This window comes from Chionomys nivalis, chromosome 9, assembly GCF_950005125.1.
Source record: "Chionomys nivalis chromosome 9, mChiNiv1.1, whole genome shotgun sequence".
Classification (NCBI taxonomy): Eukaryota; Metazoa; Chordata; class Mammalia; order Rodentia; family Cricetidae; genus Chionomys; species Chionomys nivalis.
The window spans coordinates 68434104-68457020 of NC_080094.1; the positions used below are offsets into that span (position 1 = coordinate 68434104).

The 22917-nt window shown below is 36.1% G+C and overlaps 1 protein-coding gene across 3 annotated transcripts in view; it reads right to left on the reverse strand.

The window, feature by feature from the left end:
• The window catches only part of Immp1l (inner mitochondrial membrane peptidase subunit 1), a 64386-nt gene extending 41562 nt beyond the window's left edge, over window positions 1-22824 (reverse strand). For 2 of the 3 annotated variants that reach the window (XM_057781579.1, XM_057781581.1), the window contains exons 1-5: window positions 22737-22824; window positions 18786-18898; window positions 6166-6275; window positions 3841-3974; window positions 1901-1989 (exon numbers count right to left, since the gene is read on the reverse strand). In XM_057781579.1, coding sequence (XP_057637562.1) covers window positions 1901-1989; window positions 3841-3945 — 194 coding nt within the window. In that variant the 5' untranslated portion in view covers window positions 3946-3974; window positions 6166-6275; window positions 18786-18898; window positions 22737-22824. Of the gene's footprint in view, window positions 1-1900; window positions 1990-3840; window positions 4013-6165; window positions 6276-18785; window positions 18899-22736 lie in introns of all 3 variants that reach the window. The other variant, XM_057781580.1, reaches the window with a different exon arrangement.
• Window positions 22825-22917: the final 93 nt, after the last annotated feature.

Consider the following 22917-nt stretch of genomic DNA (forward strand, 5'->3'; position numbering starts at 1 on the left):
GAACTTAAAATTTCCTTTCCCACTATAGCTACTGTTGATGCCATGCTTTGCGACTCCCAGAACATGGGAGGCTGAGGCAAGAGGATCACTGCAAATGTGAATCCAGTCTGGATGAGATAGTAACCTTTGGGCTAGCATAGGCTACTCTATCGCAAAAATTTCAAAAGCAAATTATTAAAATTAAATATATAGTCATAAACATCCTTTCTGCCTACTAGATCAGGAGAGCTGTTCAAATGCCAATGCCTCATTCATGGTATCACTGCTAAAATCTATGACATACCTTATAAAGTAGATGCCCATTAGCTATTTGTTGCAAGATTTAGTAATGGGAGATTGAGTTTCTCAAGTAAAAGAAATCCCTGAAGGTAAAGGACAAGAGGCTTGTGTACTTTACATAACACACGAGCAGACTTCTATTCTTACAGAAAACAGAAGTCTGGTATCCATTTCTACATAAGCAGCCATCAATAAGGGTCAGAAATTCATTGCACTGACTCAGACCTAAGCTGCAGCAAACAGAATGAGGGGAGTAATATTTTCAAAGCAGTAGTCAGTGTCAGCTGCCTATCTTGGTTCTAGAAGTGATTTTGCCATGTTTCACATGAGTGCCAGATTCTAAGGCACACTACATACTACTGAGACTCCTGAGTGAACAGAGCACAAAAGCAAATTGTCAAAGAACCTTAACTTCCTAAATGTATTTATTGATATTACTTTCCTGATTGCTAAGAGTATTTTCAATAAAACAACACTGAGCTATTTATTCAAAATCTACTCAGACAGTCCAGCACACCATTAAGGACATTTAAGAGTTACCATGCCACTGGCACTCAGCAGCAGCTTGCCTTCAGGCTACAGGGACAGTAAGTCACTAGGCTATTTTGGTAAAAGTCAAAAAGTAAACGTTGTGTAAATTTTAATTTACAATCCCAAATCTACAAGTATGTTTCTTCAGGTTATTACGACTAAAAGAACTGCCAGGGACCCTAGGTCCTGGGGACCCTAGCAGGTCAGACAGCTCGATTAAGAGTTTTGTGAGGAGCATCAAGGGTGGGTGAGAGTGCAGCGAAGGAAAGAACAGACCATACCGCTCTTCATTTTCCCACATGGGAAATGGGCCACCAAAAAAAAAAAAAAAAAAAAAAAGAGTGTCTAACCCTCCTTTCTATACCAAATACCACTAGTGGGAATTACTTGTAGATTACTGAGATAAAAGCTGATACAGATGTTTTCTAATTCTCTAACAGTTTTTAGAGAGGTACAGTTTAGAAAATAAACTGCTACTAATATTTGACATCTATTCAAAAGAAATTCAAACTCACAATGTCTCTTGAGATAAACAGCAGCACAAGGTTTTGAACCACTACTTGGAATAGGGTTCTGGAAAATTTAGTAACAAACTGTATTTGCCAAGAAATTATTCAACTTAAAATTAATTAATTAATTTGGAGAACCACATCAGACCAAATTCAATCCCAGGCACACACCAAGCCATAACCTAGAAATCAATGGCTAGTTATCATGTCTCAGTACAAAGAATAAACAGGACTGTCATCAATGGAAGTACAAGACAACCAGACCTCCAGTGTGGTAGCAATACAGGCCATAAGGCCCTTGCTCCAGACTTAAACACTTCGGGAACCTAAAAGAGAACAAGGCTTTCATGTCTATTTAAGAAGGACTGCTGACTGTCCTGGATGATAAGGAAAGAGGCACAGTGACCACAGACACTATATGTGTTGACTATTGAAACGCTCTCAAACATAGAGAAAATATTCCATTGAAGTCTTTTGTCTACTTATTACTTATTAAAAAATCTAAAACACAAAGTTAGAAGTTACAGAAGAATATACTTTATATATCTTACACTATAGTTACATTCATTATAGAAATTTACCTTTGGATAGCATAAAAATGTCGGCTAAGATTTTCTGCAAAGACAATATCTGAATTTTGAATTGTGGGTTCCATTGATGGTCCAGAACACTGAAAAGAAAGGCAATCTTCTGAATTCAAATCTCTTTAAATTTAACAGAAACCATTTGGGTAAACATAAAAGGAAATTGGGTAAATATTCTTCCTGAAAACAGACCATATTATAGTTGTTTGATGTTGCTTTGTAAGGTACACACAAAGTAACACATCTCTTTTTCCAATTTTTGGCCACCCTAAACTCCACTGGAGTACAAGGACCTTGTCTCAGTTTTCCAGCTATCTATGTTTCCATTCTCAAGAAGAATAATGTTAATGCTTGATACATATTTGTTGCATGAATGATGGACTTCCTTGATTTTCTGAAACATCACTTAGTGCCTGTTGTGGCAATTTTTAAAGCAACATTACCCTGTTCGTTTTCTGAGAACTGATATCCTTCTTCCTTGTCCAAGAAAATGCTTTCTCAGTATGACGGGGCTGTAACTGACATTCTCAACTGTACACTAAAGCTATTTGGGTCTGTCTGCCTGTAAAGAGCAATCTTGATATATGCCTAATTTTGAAACACTGATTTCCATTTCATACAAACAACAGTCTCCATCTACTCTATCATCTAACTGAAAACACAACCTTTCACTCAAAACTTCCTACTTAGGCAAAACAATAAGCATTCAAATAAAATGATAAATAACAATGAAGTTAAGGTGTGCTACTTCTAGAAGTACTAATGTCATTGTCAAGACTTAACGGAAGGAGTGTCAGCTAAATACACTTACATTCTTCTCTTCAGCTCAAATAAGGGTTATTATAACTACCAGTCCTTTACAATAGAACAAATAAAAGAATAACAACAGTCCAAAAAATCCCATTGGCTGTCCAGTCAGTCAAATATCGTTTCACTCACTTAACAAAGATTTGAAAATTCTGAATTTTCAGATTTGTGATGTGATATTGAGAAAAGCATTGCTTAGGGAAAGAGCCAGTATTTGACATTTTGTTACTAATCGTAGCAGAATAATCATTTACTTTAATGACAAACATGATAGCTATGAGTAGTTTTTAGAATCAGAAAATTTGTGTTGAAATTCTACCTCTCTAACTGTGGGACCAGGAATGAGTTAGTTTTCTGAGTATAGGGGTTTCTTCTTGAGTAGAATGAATTACTCACATAAGTGCAACAGACTATGTAAGGTAATAAGTTTACAGAATTAACCATATTACAGAAAGACAAACAGCATTCAAATGATAACTACTTATAATCAGTTATTAAGAGACTGTGTCCTGCTAAATATAACATAAAAGTAAGGATGCAATGGCTCTTACATTTTATTCTGGTGCTGATACAAACATACTGTTTTTGCTTGTTTGCTTGCTTTTTTTTATATTGTGTGTGTGTGTGCATGTGCGTGTGTGTGTGTTTGCGTAAATGCATGAGCATATGTGTATATGTTTGTACTTGCCACAGAGAATCAGTTCTCTTTCCACCATGCGGGTCCTGGGTATCAGACTTGGTAGCAAGCACATTATCAACTGAGCCATTTCACTGGCCCTGATTGTTTTGAGACATTCTTGTTGTATTTTGCGGCTGTGGATGGACTGGGTGGGGGATACTTGTGACAGAGTACTATTATGTGTCCCAGGGTGGACTTGGAACTCAGTATGGAGCCCAGCCTATCCTTGAACTCACAGTCCACTGGAGTTCAGCTTCCAGATTACAGGTTACAGGTGTGCCACTATGCCTAGTTCCAAACATACCCTCTCTTACATCCCAATATTTAGAAAGATTTTATGTTTTAATTTTCATGAAATGACTTCAAGCAAAAGTTTTTTTAAAAATCCATGTCTCGTTCAGTTAAAAAAAATTTGTGTTTTAAAATAAAATTCCTGAATATAGAAACTTACCATTACAACACCACCAACGTATTCAAAAGCACAATGAGCTATACAGCCATATTGAATGGTATAGCCAGCAAGTCGAAAGGCCTTTCCAAGAAGACCACGAAGCATAGTTCAATGTTGACTCTGCCACCACTGGCCTGATGGTGAATTTCAAAAAGTTTCATGATCAGCATTTCTTAAAACAATTCAGAAAGAGCTCTACTGTAAAACGTCTCCATATACACAGAATGCACCGACACACATCAGTTATCTTCATCTGTCACCATCATTTAAGGGACTGAGTTCATGATGCAGATAACCAGCATCTCAAAACAACCTTATAATCGCATTAGGAAGGAGAAAGCACCTTAGATAAGAATGAGCACACCAAAAACTCGCTCATTCCTTGAAATCTTTAAAAATGTAACTTCAGAAACTACCAAAATCATATAGAGCCATTACTAACATACAATTTAATCACCCCCCTCACTAGAACACGCGTGTGCACACACACACTTCTGCAGGCATGCATTCCCATAATATAATCTTAAACTTTTAAAATAGCATTATTTCTAGAGCATGTGTCTTCTCTGAATCTTAATGTTCCATGGCCTCTGCATCAGCTCTTGCCTCCAGGTTCTTGGCCTGCTTGAGTTCGTATCCTGACTTCCTTTGAGGACGAACTGTGATGTGGGAATGAAAGCTGATAAACCTTCCCTCCCCAACTTGTCATAGTGTTTTATCACAGCAATAGCAATCCTAACTAAGGCCGTATGTACATACAGGAAAAGGAAAAGTTACTATGGAAAGAAAATGTTTATTGCTAAATCCAGGCTATGTACATATGAATGTGTACTGTACAGTCTTTTCAACTTCCTTTGTAAAATAAAATGCCTTTTATCAGGGTCTTGATCGTTATAGCCTTGACTAGCAAAGAACTTGTAATACACTTTCCTCAGCTTCCCAATTGTTGAGATTACAGGCATGTGCTACCAAACACAGCTGTGAATTGGGCAACAGTGTCTTCAAGTCATTCATTAATTCAGTCAACAAATATTAATTACACTACTGCTATGGTTCAAGCATAATAGACCAAGTTCATTTAGTCATAGGAATACAATGGTGAACACGGTCTCCATCTGCATAAAGCTTATAGCTTACTGGAGCAACTACTGTATATACACAAAGGAAACAAATTAAAGAATAAATATATCAAGTGATTTCTATATTGAAAAAATATGATAAAATAATTAAAAACAATGATTCATCTGTTTTGGATATATCAGGAATGATTTCACTAAGAGAAAGGTCATTGATGTTAGGTTCCAAAAGAAAATGTAAGAAAATTATAAGCAGACAATGCTATGCACGTGTGACAAAACTGAAAGGAAACTGATCTATGAAAAATATAAAATGATACACAAGAGACAAGAAAAGTTAGCCAAAGTTTTAAGAAGGTTTGGATTTTATTTGAAGAGTAACAGGAAACCACTAACCAGTCTTAAGCAGAAAGAGTACTACAATCGCTCTGAAACAGAATTTTTCAAACTGTTCTCACTGATGTGAGAAAGGACTGCAGTGAGGATCAGAGCAGAAATGCGCATAGGGCGGAAGGCAGGAAAATGCACTGGCATATGCAATAGGATGGTGACAATGGAGACAAATTCGAAAGACAAAATAAATGGAAAAGAAAAGGAAGAATCAAGGCTTAATTATAGGCTTAAATCATAGGCCTGGTAATGAGCTAAGTGGAGCTAGATGGAGATCTGTAGAGGTCCACTCTACCTATACTAACACATTAAACTAGAAATTATCCAACTGTATTTCCAAAAAGCAGAAAACATCATCAAATGGCAATCTTTTGAAATAAAAATGTACATTCTTGGGGAAAACCCAAGATATATAGTCAGTGTTCGACATTAACAAGTCCTCCAGGTGACTCTGAAGCACAGGAACACTTGAAAGCCACTGCTGTAAATTCTCAAGGATGCTAACGGTCACCTGTAGCCTTGCTGACCTTCCTCATCTAGTCACGCACTGCCACGTGTTATATAACTCACCATATCCTAGCTGTGCTAAGAGCAGAGGTCGAGAGCTTCAGTATTCAAATCTGAAACCCGGGTGCTGAGCACGCCAGGCAAACACCTAGCACTGAGAAACAGCTTTTGGTTCCTGTCCTGGAACTAGCTCTTGTAGACCAGGCTGGCCTCGAACTCACAGAGATCCGCCTGCCTCTGCCTCCGGAGTGCTGGGATTAAAGGCGTGCGCCACCACCGCCCGGCTTCTATCACTTCTTTTACTTTGATGCATCTCCTCACTAACTTGTTGAGGCAGGCTGGCCTGACTTACCTTGTAGACCAAGCAGGCCTTGCGTCTATAAATTTCCTGCTTCTATTTCCCAAGTAGCCAGAATTACAGTCTTGAGTCTTCAAGACAGTGCTTCAAAATTCTAATTCTACCTAGAAAACAGAAGATGATATCTTATTTTCCCTATTATAATTAAATGTTCTAAAAACTAAGTTATTAACATAATGAATCAAGTCCTTTAAAGAACATACACACTTTATCAAAACAATTAGTAGGAAAGATAACAAAAACTAAAAATATTCATAAATGGTGACTGTTACTTAATATACCAAGATATACAGAATGATCTTCCTTAGAAATATAGCAAAATTCAAGTAATGTTGGTCAGTAGTAAGCAAGGCTGGTGTCTACATTACTGATAGGAAGATCTGTAACAGAAAGTATGCTGGGGCACAGAGTTGATAATAGCTTCTTTTAATATATATGAGAATATGTCAGGCACCAAATAACAAGTCTTTACGTATAATGTTCACTGTGTGCCAGGCACTGTTGTAATTGCTCTACAGAGGCGAGCTCACTCCACACTTGTACATCTCACTTTACACATGAAGGAACCAAGGGGCAGAAAGTTTGAGAACAGCTCACCAATCAGAGTTCTTTGGCCCTAAGTGCTTCACCTATGCTATCCATCTCTCACCTTCAGTGAAAGAAATGTTTTTAGCAACTGTTAAACAGATGCATGGGAGTAAAGAGTCACATGGAAAAAAAGAGAAGTTGGATTTGACAGTAAAACCAACAAGAAAAACTGAACAGAGTGAAACACACACGCCAGACTCAAGAGATCCCACTATCCTTAGATGTTTGGGGGTGTAGACACCAACTCTACAATCCCAATTTAGCTCCAATGGCTGAAACAGACTAGGTGATTTCAGACTTCCCTAAACCACAAATGGTCCACAAATGATGACTTGGGTATGGAATTTTTTGAAGGCATTTTGTTTCAAACATAGAGAAAAAAATTTCATGTGTCAAATACTGAGACTACAGTTTTCAGGCATTTAAGGAGACAACTAAGGAAATGATTAATATTATTTTGTTATCATTACTGCACCGATTACAAGAAGAGGACTCATTGTCACTTATATAAATGCTAATATTAGCAAAATGTGAGCAGGGTGTGGTGGACTGGGAAGTGAAGGTAAGCAGATCAGTAAGTAGTTCAGCGTCATCTTCAGCTACACAAGTAATTTAAGGTCAGTCTGGAATACAAGAAACCTTTCTTCAAAAACAATTATAATGATATATGTACTTTCATTTTGACATATCTGAGATGAAATTACATTAAAAAACACTATTTCCCATAGGGAATATGAACATAAAGCAACTGTAAGACATATGTCTACTTCCGATCCTAAATTGAGGCTATGGTGACAAAGTAGAGACAAAGGCTTATTGACACACCCCTGCTACAGTGCAAGCTGCTCACTCTCACACAGCAGCCTCTCCAACAAGTAATTCAAATTCCTGCTGTATAAAAATCACCTTAGGACTGCTCATGAATTGATCAAATCTATACATACTAAATCTACTGTAAGATTTGTCCAGAGGCTGCTTTCCATGCTCCCAAACTGCAAATTCAGGGCACTCTGATCCCATAATGTATAAAGATTTTATTAAGCCTTTTTATTTTATTCCAAGAGGAAAAAACTCCAGCATCATCCTCAGTCTTAAAGCAGTAAACAAAGTTTTACTCCGACTACAGGATCAAAATATCCACATAACTGAAAGGAAACAAAATCAAAAATACCTAATTCAGATTCTCATGCTCTTGTCATAGTACCAATAATGAATCCTTGGGAGCAAAGAGACAGAATTTTAAGTTTTAAGAAGTCCTAGGAAGGAAACCCAGAGAAGGTCTTTGTACTGATATTTGAGGCCATAGAAGCCTGTTCAACATCTTCAGAAATACAGTAAGATTTAACTATTTGAATTTTAAACTGTGAACTTTGGGATAATTATATACATTTTTTTATCAATTTGAATATATAATAAAATCTATAGCAAACTATTTCAATCACTTTTCAATCACATAATCATTCCCCTAAAAATACTATTGTTCCAAGCATCTAAAGCCAAGCAGATACTAATTGAAATGGAGGATATAACATTTAGCACTACAAGTCCGCTGTCACTGCTGCCAGACCCCAGCACAGAGTGGTTCTTCAGAGTCTCTGAGTCAGTAAACCTCCAAAAAAAAAGTTGATTGTGTCTTAATCAGCAATTTCTATCATTCCCACATTGCTGTTTTGTTAAAGCTAACATCCCTTTCAATATACTTCTCATTTTTCCTATCTTTTATCCCATTATTTTATCTTCCAAAATACCTTAACTCTTACTGGCATTATTATGTATCATCCATGCTGCAAATTAAATTAGTATGTACCTTTCCAAGATGAATCAAATTCCTAAATTACCAAGATTTCTAAATTACATTTAAACGACATACACACACACACACAGAAGAATTTACAATTTACAACACTGGTAAGACCTTACATGTTCATGTTGAATTTAATTAAGATGTACTTATTTTGGACCTTAAGGAAAAAAATATTCTAATAGAATATGAATGGCACCTAGGAAACTAAGTCTGAAGAGCCACTAAGTAAATAGCTTAACTTCAAGTATAAATTCCTGCTGTGCTGATTAAGAGCAAACTTTCAGGCAGTTTGTCTTGAAAAAAAAATAATACTTTAAAAAGCAATTACACAATATTATTAACTATCACAGAGAGTTATCCTGAAGTGGTAAACTATCTAACTAAATAATACAAGTCATATCATGATGAGGAAAGAAAGATTTCAGTCCCTGTATTTCATGGGTAGCTTTTCCTAATAATAAAACTTTAAGTAAATAGTTTTTCAAATAGTGAATACACTGCTCAGGAGAAACACTGTTACACTTTCTCCCCTATTCGTTTCAAATAGAGTAAAATGACAAAGCGCACTTACAATATAGTAGTTTGACACTGGTTCCACCAAATCCAGTTAAGAGTAACACCCTGGCAGGGAGAGCTGGCAGAAGACTATTTATACCTACATTCCATCTGCCGGCTCTCCAGTAAAGACCAAATAGAAGATATAGGTACTGCGTACAATCAGATGCTATAGGTGCATCTGTAAAGTGACTGTGAGTTATTCTTATAATATCACAAAAATACTTTAATCACCTATATTCAGTTAAAAATTTAAAGTTGAAAAACATTTAGACCACCATTTTTATAATCTATTTTTGAAATGTAAAGCTACTAGATCAAGAAGCACAATAAGATACAAGTCAAGTCCTCTGAATAAATATTTTTAAATTAACTACTCTGAGATCATAACACTGACAACACTAATTATCTTTTCTTGTCTCGGCAGTTATGGTGCATACTGTTTGGGTGACTGACGGGATAATTTCACTTCATTTTCTCTCAGTTTATTCTGAATAGTATAAAAGAAGAATATTAAAACAATTAACACCTCTAAACAAAGTATTTGATAAGGTTTTGGACAGAAATAAAATGTTAAAAAAAATTAACCACTGAACTGATTCCAGAGCAAATAACTCCAAATGAGAGCTGGACTGAGCACCACTCATCTCCAGCACAGCCACTCAGCACTGCACTAACTATCCTCAGCCCTGGCCATGTTGATACCATGCCTCTCCCCCAAAGCCATTTCAAAAACAGCCTGAGTGAATGGTGTTTAAATATCAAAAATATTTATTACATATTTTAAATTACTAAATGTAATATTCACCAAAAACCATCATCAGCAATTCAAACAATCAAAAACAGGTAAAAATATGCCAAAACAAATTATTTTCAATTTCCTATATCTATAAATATTTTTATTTTATCAATAATGGTCTTATATACAAAAGAATATAATATTTAATCTCATATGCAAATCTTTACTAACATCAATTACTTGGTTACTCAACTAGGAAAAAGAATAAGACATACCAAACAAGTTTTATATTTGAACAGTTTAATAAATTTGAACCATGATACTCAGTTTGTATATGCCACAAAATTTATGAATCACATTACTTATACATATTACAATAAAAAATATATTCTTTGCCTTGATCACCTGGTTTTTTGTTGTTGTTTATAAAATTAATCACAGTTAGCAGGGCAGAAATCGCTTTGAGCTTCATGAATGACATCCAAGAGATGGGAAAGGATTAGTTCTCAGTTGCTGCCAGTTATAACGCCAGGTGGCTTTTTCTGCAGTGAAGGTGTTACCGATAATCCCATTACACTGGTACTAAATCTTGCAGACATCAAAATTATCACCCAGGTTCCTTTTCATCCCATCCTTTCCAAATGACTGGAAGTCGCTTCACCTGAAAGAAGTCAAATCCACATGCAGCTGCTGTTTTAGCAGGCAGCAAACTCCCTGAGAATGCCAGTCATGATTCAATTTTGCTGTGCTGGTGGCCCCCTATTCCCTGTCCAATAATACATCTGTTAAAAAATCCTACAGCTACAAATCAACTTTAATCCTACCAGGGACCTCATGTTGGTCTCGTCTTCCAAAAAGGCAGCAGGGTCTGCTGTCTATCTCTGCTAGTGTCTGGGGAATACCCTTTAAATCCCAGTCCTACTTAGAAGAATAAGCTAAGGATCACAAAACATGACCTCAGAAACCCTGATATGACTATATTCTGACCCAGAGGCATTCATTCTAGGTGAAGATTAGAACTTTGCATAATAAGATTACACAGCAAGTGAATGATATCAAGGGACTATCCATATGCAGCCGCCTGGTTCTGTAGAGACAGCCTGTGCTATACAATACGCACCGCGGTGAAAAAGCTCGGTCTTTCTAGCTGAAATAAAATAGATTCACATAAATTAGTTGGCCATTTCCAGAGTCCTAAATCCCCTATTACATCTTTTATTGACAGCTCCTGTGAGGATAGCACAAATGTTACTCCTTTTTCTTCTGTGCTCCTGTAACATCATGCTCAGTAATTGAAATGTACATAGATTACGTCTTAAAATTAACGTTTTGTTTGCTGTAATCTTGGATTACAATCGACTGTGTACATAATAAAATTAAGAAATCAATGGATGGATTTATCATCTCCAAGAAACTAGAGGTATTGTTTATAGAGTGGTTTAACATTTTGTGTCAGCACTTTAAATGCAAAAGTCACAGAGACTAGTCAATAAAATTTCAATGTGTCAAAGAGTACAACAGGCACTGGCTAACATCTATATAAAAGTTAAACTGTGTGAATATTAAGTCATATTATTCAAAGTTCAGAAAGTGGAAAAAATTTAGGGATCTCATGAATATATGATAATCTCAAAGCTATATTCTAGTCAATTATTTATGCTAATGGCTACATTTTTAAGATTTATTTTTATTATTTTTAATTTATGTGTATGTAGGACTGTATAGGTGTGAGTGCAAGTGAACATGGAAGTCAAAAGAGGGCATGAGAACTCCTGAAGTCGGGAGTTACAGGTGGTTGTGAACCATCTGACATGAGAGCTGTGAATCAAATTTGGGTCTTATGCCAAGAGCATTACATGGTAGTAAGTGCTGAGTAACTCCTTCGATTCAAGTTCTTCCAACTCAAGCCTACATTTCGTTATAAAGTGGGTATGTTGTTTTCTGTTGTTCATTTGGTTTTTGGAGATCGGGTTGTCCTGGCTGTCGTGCAACTTGCTCTGTAGATCAGGCTGACCTCAAACTCAAGAGATCCATCCATCTGTCTCTGCCTCCTGAGTGCTGGGATTAAAGGCATGAGCTACCACCAATCAGCTTTCTTTACACTGGGATTTTTTTAAAGCAAAAACCCCTAATCATTGTATAGCCACACTGTAAAATAGCTAAATCACCTCATATTAATTGTAATTCAGGGTCTTATAATTCATTAATTACATATTTAAAATACGTCCCACTGAAATAAATCTCTTCACAGTACCATAGACAGCATTTCAATATAAAGAATTCTAGAGATATTTAGAAAACACTATTTCATAAGTCACCTTTCCTCTCCTAAGAGGTCACACACAAGTAAACATAAGAAAAGAAAGCTTCATGCCAATTGGCACAAGTGGCAATCTGGAAAAATCTAAGGGCATAAAAGGGAAGAGTTACATTTATTTTAAAAAGTGTTAAGGCTCCTTGTGTGATTCTTGTAGAACTTGACTCAAGTATACTTGAAAAGTGGCTTATTTGCTAAATTTCATTTACCCTTAATTTCTGAAGAACGTTCCTCATTCATTACACTGGCCATTATTGTATATCATTGTATATTTAAGCCTACCTATATGCTACCTAGTCAGTACTCAGGAGTCAGGTGAGATAATTCTGATATTTTTATGTTAAGTGGTATTATTGGAAGAACTGTAAACAAACATAATTCAATTTTAGAGCACATGAATATTCTTTAGATATCTTGAGTATATCATTAGAAAAATAACAAGGAATGCAAAGATTATGTATGTTGATTTTTATTTCTACACTACTCAATAAAGTGGTCACTGGCCCCCGTGAGGCTGTTGAGTACTTTAAATGTGATCAGCTTAAACTGACATACACTATACAACAGAATGAATTCTGAAGACAGGAAAAAATAGTGGGAAAACTACAATAATTAAAATTTTTCTATTGATACATGTTGAATAGTTAGGCAATTATTGGTTATAGCTGGTTAAGAAAAACATTACACGGTTCACATTGAGTTGTCACTGGACAATACTGTGTTGGTAGTCACACATTTTCACAGCTTGTTCCTGGGTAGGTTAGCTCTTGGCAACTTGACACAACTAGAGCTACCTAGAAAGAGGGAACCCCAATTGAAGAACTACTTCCATCAAATTGGCCTGTGAACAACTTTGGGGGTATTTTTTTAAATTAATGATCGATGTGGAAGGGCTCAGCCCCTTGTGAGAAGTGGCAGGTGGTCATGGGAGATCAAGAAAAGAGACTGACCAACCCATGTTTCCCGAGCAAGAAAGTATTTTCCAATGCGCGTGCTTGTGCCCGAGTTCCTGCCATAGTCAACGATGGACCACGATGGGGATGAGAATGCTAGAAATACCATTTCCTCCCCAAACTGCTTTGGTCATTGTGTTTCTCCGAGCAATTGAAAACAAACAAGGACAGTTCCTGAGCGAAATGAAATTGTACAAGGTAGCACTAGAGCAGAGAGCTACTGAGGGAAAACAGTGTCAAAACTGACAGATAATCTTAGTGAAGACAGCATAAGAACTTGTCATACAAATCTCTATTGAATGTTCTAGCTTAGAGGAAATGGTAGAAGATGAGATTTCCCTAACTACTGGCCATTGTAAACATTAAAGGAATCATGATGTGTCAAGATGAAAACAAATGCTTCAATATAGTAAATCTAGGTTTGGTTTGGGCTGTTTATTTATTAATGAGACAGGGTCTCAGTATGTGGTATCAGCTGGCTTCAAACTCATGGTGATTCTCCTGACTCAGCCACAGAATTACTGGAAATACAAGCATATGTGTATAATTTTTTTCAGAAGTTTTTCATCCTCTCAAGTAGAACTGCAATACAAATGCAAATTTAAAAATAAATACATCTCTCCTGAGCTACTTCTGTTTGTTACACATGAATGCAATAGAGAGCAGCTTAAAAACATGTCTGGGTTTATAAAGGACAATTTTTTTTCTATATAAATATAAAATTGTTTATATTCAAAACTTTTCAACATATTTAAGTAGAAGAGAATAAAGCATTTAGTATATTTCACAATGTTAGAAACATCAGAGATTAATTTTATAAATTATTAGTAAGCTGCTTTTCCATGTCTTTTCATCATATCCATTAATGTTTTTAAGCTTTCACTTAAAAATGGTTCCATAAAAACAACACATAAAAACAGTGAAAATATGCAACATATACCTAACAACTAAAAGAGAGAATGACTCATTTGTAACAACTACAGACAAACCATAATATGATTAAAATATAAAGTCTATATCCACCAAGTATTCAAGTGTGATTTTAACTATATGATGCAAATTAAAGTATTTAAGGTACTAGCTTGCTTAAAAGTTGCTTTTTAATAGTTATTCCATTACAATATTTATTTAACATATAACACTACTGATGAAATCAGATGGTTACAATTTAATCTATTCTTTAGGGTTTAACTATGCTATTTTTCTCTACCCTCTTAAAATTATTTAAGTTTAGCATTTTCCAGTTACAAGTATCATATAGGTGCACACACACACACACACACACACACAGACAAGCAAATGAAAAAAACAGTAACAAAAACCCCTTTCTAACCAGCAATAGATGAGTGCAGTGATACTCATTTTAAGTTAATCTCCAGACATCCAAATTCATGAATAAAAATTCATCAGTTTTAAATACACTGAGCCTATTAAGCAAGAACAAAAGCATATGCACAAAAGAGCTTTTAATATATTTCAAAGCCCACAAGAGCCATGGTCTCATTAAAATTATAAATTACACAAACATGGAATGAAGATTCAAACGGCAGTGCAGCTAAGCAGATTACAGAAAAGCCCGCGTTCCATATGATAACACACCATGGCCCTCCCAGATGGGGGCTTGGAACAAAAAGGCCATCACCACAGCTAGGGAAAACCTCCTTGTGATCTCTGGTTTCTGTTCAGCACATGACAGCCAAATAATATGTTGATTATTCTGTTTGTGCTGCTAAGCTTGTACGATGGAATAAAAGCGATATGATCTATTGTGAACCCAATGCTAATGTGTTGCTCCACTCATAAGTAATATATTGATTTTATTTTGAAATTATCTTTTATCTGAATATCAGCTTTTAAATGCATGAATTAAAATAAAAGACAGAATAAAATAATAGTTAATTTGACACTTTAAACTAAAAAATGCAATTGACAAGTGAAAACCAAGCTTAGTGAGAAGTCAGGTCTAATCTAATCACCCACCTTTCTTTAACTTCTGCATTGTGATGAGAGTGCATTTTAAAATATGTCTTAAAATGGAAAATTATTCTCATTATGAAATTTAAAAGTAAAACAGTAATAATTAACTTACTAATATACATTACTAACAAAATAAAAGCAAAATAATCAGGGTATTCAAAAACATAATTCTGTAATGTAAATAGCACACATTAGAACATATAGTGACATTTTGAAAAAAATATAATTGAAGTCTCATAAATGTTTACAACTTAACCACAAATGATAATCATGCGGTCCTACTTAAAATAATTTAGAAGATACTTAAAATTTTTAACTGGAGCTGCTAGCATTAATACATTGCCTTGGTGACAAGAAGCTAAAATCTAATTTTTCTTTCCATTAAAAAAATTTCCACTAAAAATTTAATATGCTAATCTTTAATAGAGGGAATTATACCTAATTTAGGTTACTAGGATTATCTACAAATGCTTCATGAAATTATATATTCATAAATAGATATTTATGAATATAAGTGTCAATAACATGGAAAGCTGTACATTTGTTTTTCTACTCCAAAAATTTCTTTCTGATAACACAGTAGATTCTCCTTAAAGACAAGTAACAAAAAAAGTAGCAACAAAAGAAGCACAATCAACAAATGTGGATAAACAGTTCTATTCCCTTAAGCAGTTATTTTGCAAAAAAATGACCCTTCGTCACCTAAGTCCATTTCCCTTGGCTCTCTCTCCAGATATACTCTTAAATCCAAAAAATGGAGCAAAATTGCCACATAAGAAAATACTAGAATGGTTAAGTCTAAAGGACAAAATAAAGATATGCTTAGAAAACTTAGCAAATAACATACCTAAACTTATACACTTAACATTTCTGTATCTATCTATATATTCAATATTAAATAATCTCTAACCATAGGTCATCTCAGCATACATTTAAGGTCTTTAATAAAACAAATTATACTTACTTCATTCCCTTCCATCACTCCATAACTGTTTTTGTCAAGATGGATCAAATTTCTCATATTCCTTTAAAGTATCACTGTAATTATCTTGTAATGATAACTATATTCCAGATGAACATATCATTTATTGGTAATAAATTTTATTTTATTTATGTGTGATTTTTTGAGACAGGATCTCACTATGTAGTCCCTCTTGGCCTAGAACTGCTATGTAGATCAGGCTGGTCTTAAACTCAGTGATCTTGCTGAGATGGCTCCCAAATGCTGGGATTATTGGCATGCACCACCACACCCATCCCAGACAGATGATTTTGCTAATTATAGCTTTTATTCTTTGTGTATGAGAGTGTACCTGAGCCTATGTATGTGCACCACATGTACACAGAAGCCAGGAGAGAGTACTAGATGTCCTCTAGTGGTAGTTGACTGCCATGTGGTTGCTGGTATTCTAAATCAGGTCCCCTGTAGTAAGTGCTCTGAACTCCTTGGCCACCATTCTAGCCCATCTGAAATATTTTGTAAAAGGTGACAGTAACCAGGACTTTTGACGAATGTTCATTGCAATGGCTTTTAAATTGCCTAAGAAAAAACACACCAAACAGTTGCTAAATGCAGAACGTCTGAATTGGTATTCACAGCAAAGGGTTAATATAAAAGAATAAAGATGACTGTAACACAGATGACACTTTAAAACAAAATGTTGAATGAAATAAGAGAATAGATACTGTTTTATAAAGAAAAAGAGGCAGATGGTGGTAGTTTTTAATCCCAGCACTCAGGAAGCAGAGGTGGGTAGATCTCTGTGAGTTAAGGGCCAGCCTGGTCTACAAAGCGAGTTCTAGGACAAACAAGACTACACAGAGAAGCCCCATCTTGAAAAACAAAAGCAAACAAACAATCAGAAATTCTCTGGGGCTGGAGAGATGGCTCAGAGGTTAAGAGCCCTGACTGCTCTTTCAGAGGTCCTGAATTCAATTCCCAGCAACCATATGGTGGTTCACAACCATCTATAATGAGATCTGGTGCCCTCTTCCGGACAGAACACTGTATACATAATAAAGAAACTTTTTTTTTTAAAAAGTGGTACATAGAAATATGTACAAGCAAAAAAAAAAGCACCCACATAAACACACACGCAAAAAAGCACCCACATAAAAAACACACATGGAAAAAAAATTAAGAAAAAGAGTCAAAATATAAACATATTGCTTAGGAACATACATGAAAACTAAAAATTATATATAATTAATATAAATACAGCAAAAGGTAGACTATTTGTTACCTCTAAAGAAATGAGAGACTAAGTTAGACATGGTAAAATACAGTCAACAGTCTCAGGATGCTTGAGGACAGGAATGGGAAACCATCAATAGTTAGACTCCTCTGCTCACTAGGGAGAGGGGGAGTGAGGGAAGGGAGTGAACTGCATTAGACTGCAGAGTGCAAGTGATGCTCCAGGCAGTTGGGTTTGTTATACAGGTATTCACAATTAGTCCACATATTTGCCTATGTTTCTTCATAACCTTACATTATGCAATGTAGTTTTAAGTTATGTATTACCTGTGATAATGTATTCTTATCATGTATTCTTGCAATTTTTTGGCCTGAGAAAGAAAAAGTTCTTTCTCTTATTAAAAACAATTTACATTTTTGGTCCATTTTTACAATTTTTTGCTGCAATATTGTAATAACAAAGAACCACTACTATGCCTACTTCTTGATAATTCCAATTAAGTACGACTTTCACATGCTTGTAATAGCTATAAAAATATGGGAGGCTTGTAAATAATGTAAAATCAGTTGTTCTGTTTAACTTTCACTTATGGACTTAATGTTATTTCTGCCACTTTTTCTTCTTTTCAAACTAAAAAAATGCATACTTACTCTAAAAATTCCAGATTACAACCAGATAATTTTGTGCAAGTTGCACTAACAAAAAACTAAGAATATTTAGCTTGAAGATAGGAAAAATATAAATTCTTTCTTCTCTCATATGCTTTAAATCAATTTTAGAAGGACTTTTGTATATGTATGATAAGGTCCATGACGGGTTAGCTGCAGATACAATATGTCAGACCCACTGTCACTCTGTGAAGTATACTCTCTACATGCTACCAAACATAGCACCTGGAATAGGGTAAAGACAAGGTATATAATATTTTAAAACATCTATAAAACATAAAGCATAGGTTGTTCATTTAAATAGATCTAATACGACCTAGTTTGCATAGACGGAAATAATTCTGTTTCTACAATGGCATATGGGAGCACAATTTTTATAACAGGTATCATTATTATAATAGTACACCTGACCTACACTACAAATCAACGCACACACAATTAAAGAAGTTATTTAAGGCCCATATTGACAGGCATCCCTGAATATATGTTTGCAGACCTTTAAATGCCACTAAACAGAAAGCAACCAACAAACATGAGAGGATCAGCCTTCTCATTGTATTACACTAGATTGCCAACCGTGGCAAGAGTATAGTGCTACTTTGAGAATTGCTTTTGTGAATGGAGCAAGGACCCCTGGTGTGGGGAGGGAGAGCAGTCAAGCAGTTCTTTGCTCACCTACTTAGTGCCAACTTTAGAAAGCCACATTTTGTCCAGCAGGGAGCAGCCTTACAACAGCCAAAGGACTTAACTTGAACATGAAACCCACAGAAATAAAGGCTTTTTTTTTCTTCTGTCTTTTTTTTTTAAAGTCCACTTACCATAGGTCTGTTCTACAATTCATTCAATGTTAGCGTAGTTGCAAGGATTTCAGGAAAACCCAAATCTAAAGCAAGTCTCGAGGCACATGTGAGTCATCCATGGTTGCAGATTCCTAAAACAGTAAATCAAAGAAAGCTGTTAGGTCATCTCGGACCAATTCTGGGCTACATTAATGTATGATGTGAGTAGACATTTCTCAGGGAATTGTATCTTTCTTAAGTGAGGCAGCAGGAGTCTTCACAATAGATATTCAATAGCATTGGACCTTTATCAAATGATAATATTAAAGTCTTTTATCTAAATGAGGATTTAAGAAGAAAGAAGTGAAAAGACAAAACAGGATAGCAGGTTTGATAAAAAGCTGAGCACTGCAGTCAAGAAGTTGATGAGACAGCCATGCAGACTTTTACAGATCAGCATGCATATCTAATGTCATCTTTTCTTTGTGGACAGGGATTTTCTATGTAGTCTTGGTTGTCCTGGAACTTGCTTTGTAGACCATATTGCTTCAACTCAGAGATTTTTTCCCGCCCCCAGAGTGCTGGGATTAAAGACCAGACGCCACCATGTTCGGCTAATTTTAAAAGTATAAACATAGTAGAAATTAGTTTATAATGCTGTTGTAAAAATGATTAATCATTTAATGAATATGATGCCTGCACATGATAATGATACTATAGAAAAACTCAGTCAATTGAAGGGCAAAATATTTTTAATGTGAAAAATCTATGACATATTTAGCTATCATAACTCAGCATCAGTTTTTATGACTTAAAAACACAAATAATTGCTTCTGCTTCTACTTGAAATGCCAAAGTTTGCATTGCACGTGTTTATGTATGGCTTTCCAGTGGCCACACCAAAAAACCAATTTCTGCTTTCAAAAGATGATTATCAATCTTCAAGTACATATAATTTGGGATTTTTGTGTAAAAGTCTGCTTAAATATAATCACTTATTTATTTATAGGGACTATATCTAATCTTAATCTCATTGTATTGCAAGTCTCAAACACTCTTATATTTATGCTACTCATATAACTACTTTCTTAGTTATGTAAGCATATGAATCCTTCCTAAACATTTTAGAGTCAACATCAAAATAGCCAAACTTCACCTTTATTCCTATCAGTTAAAGACCACCATGATTTTAATAAAGAGGTAGTTTAAGATCTTGTTATAACAATGCATACTGAGCAACAAATTTCTTTAAATCAACAGAACTTTAGTGTTATTAATGTGTATACATATATACAATATCCTTAATAACTTCTAGTATAAAGGCTGAAAGGAAGTGATTTCTCCAGCACCCTCAAGTACTGATATTAACACAAAGAGTATTTGCATGTTAAGAAACACGTTTATTGGGAGGGGAGTGCAGGCCTGCCATAGTATCCATGGAGAGAGAGGTCGGAGGACAGTTTGCTTGAATTGGTTCTCTCCTTCTACCATGTGGTCCTAGAGGGGGAATGCTTGGTAGCAAACACTTTTAATCATCAAGAAATCTCATCAATCCATGAGCCATCTCGTCAATTCATGAAATAATTTTATCAACTAATTATGCATCAGCTCTTAATTTTTGTAAATACATTTCACAAAAGTTTGCATATAAATGACTATTATCCAAGAGAGACTTGAGAGGACTGAGTAATGTCTTACTTCCCAAATTAATATCTACTTAGAACCACAGCACGTGACTACGTATCACTTGCAATGTAATTAAGGTAAGGCTCGACATAAGATTATACTAGATTAGAGAGATAATAAATCTAATACAAATGCCTAATAAAAGACAGAGAACGATACACAGAGCCATGAGTAGACGACGTTATATAACTGGTGACAGAGACTAGAGCTGTGGTTTCACAACCAAGCATATCAAGAGCCAGCAGAAGCCAGAAAGGCAGAGTCATTTCTTAAATATCTGGAATGAATATGGCCCTGCTGACACGCAGCCCATACTTTTTACTTCTGATGTTCTGAAAAAGTTAGCTTTCTGTGAAGCCACCAAGTATATATCAGCTCCTTATGGTGGTCCTAGGAAATTCTTGTAGATCCTGGTAAATGAAGTGGGGTGTTGCTCTAGCAGATACTTACAACAGAAAAACTTAGATTGCCTTAAAGAGGCTATATGTAGAAATACAAACCTCTCTTCCGAGTATCACACCTACGGGAGATCCTGGTTCAAAATAATAAGTTTAATAACACTTCTTTCAAAAATAGCTCTGAAACAATAATATGTTTAACTATCATAAGTAAACACTGAAGACAGAGGAGCTTGACCATACTAGAGACCTTGAAGGGTTACTAGAATATAAAATATATAAAATCATAGAGACAGGTAGAAAACAGTACAGCACACAGGCAGACAAACAACAGTTCATACAATAAATCTTGAAGCTGCCATTTACTTTTGTGGGGCAACATAAAGAAATGCCATACTCTTGACTTTCAAATGGCTCAAAGGAAAAGACTATGCTGCGACATACGAAAACTACACGAAACTCGAATTTCAGCTTCTAACATAGCTGTGCTCAACGCTATGCCAGCTCTCGTGGTTTACTCATGAAGAGACGAGCAGCTTCCAAAGCATACATAGCCTTCTATTTGTAAGTCATTCAAATGACTGTTGAGGACTTGCTTTCTGCTTAGACCATTAAAAATATAAGGATACGTATCCTATGCACTGGTGACATATTAGAGATGAAAGCAGCCATTATCAAATCTTTCTGGTTGATGGGTTGTTGCTAAACCTTGAGATTTGTTGCCCTCTCCCCCCTCACCGAATATGATTCTTTATTTTCTATTTTGTTTTTTTTTTTTTTTGTCTGTTTTTGAGACATGGGTCTTATGGAGCTAACACTAACCATGAACACCTGATTCTCCTTCTCCACCTCATTAGGATAATAGGATTGAGTTCAGGCCTGAATATGATGCAAGCAGGCAGGGGGGCCGGAAGGAAGGAAAAAGGGAAGAAAAAATACAAAGTTGTTGTGATGGCATTCCCCCTTAGTCCCAGCACCAGAAGGAAAAGGCAAGGAAATTCTGTGAGACCCAGCCATTCAGGGCTATATAGTGAGACTGTGCCTCAAAACGAACAAATAATGAATGGATGGATGGATGGATGAATCCATGTATCATTCATCACTGTCAACAGTAAGTCAGTATCACAGGTGTTGACTCAGAACTCATTTTTAGTTCAAACATTGCTTATCTAGAACGCCTTTTAAAAATCACTTAACCAATTCCTCCTCCGGTGCTCATCTGAAAAGAAAAATTAAACCACACAACTCTAAATCACATGGGTTTTCTCCCACAAATATAACAGTGAAGCAGGAACGCTCGCCACTAAGATCTTGCAACCACTAGAAAATGAATCTAATTCTTCTCAGATGTCAGGCGAGGGTAACCTTAGGTATTTTTTTGGTTTTCTGCAGCTGCTTCTGAGAGCGACAATTAAAGGTGTGAAGAAGGTTGTCAGAGTAACACTTGTCATTCACACTGCTTAGGAAAGACTCTCCAAGATTTCCAGAGATCCTAATTAAAACTAAGGAAAGCTGGTCTTGCCAGAGAGGTATAGTCTGTCGGACCAGGGAGAGAGCCCAGTGGCCTCGACGTTCCTAAAGGGAAGTTTCTAAGTCAAGTCCTGGGCTCTAACAGGCTAAGCCCAGGCGCTCACCAGCCACTGGGGTCACCCTTACATCCTTTCCAGACAGCACAACCATTCGAGAAAAGATGGTCTCGCGTGGGGAAGATGGGGATAACTTTCCTTAGAAACCAGAAAGGCGAGAGAAGCGCCTCTCCCTGGTGCTAAACATCGAGGAAAATGAGAGCTCTCCAACCGGCAGTGGCTAGCGAAGCCCCGCGGGCGAATGGCTCCTCCACCCTTTTCTGTAACTCCGCGTGAACGCGGGCGCTCGCCAACCACGGATGCCCAAGGACAGTACCCACCTGCGGCCCCAAACACCTACAGAAGTTCCTCAACCAGAACTCTAGCGGACCCGGTCAACCCGGGACGCGTCCAAGCCTCCTGCTTGACGTACAGAGCACTTTTCAGCAATAGGCCTGGCGATTGGCTGAGTAGCAAGGGAATTCTCATTTCTATTGGCTATCAGTGGAGAGTAGGCGGGAC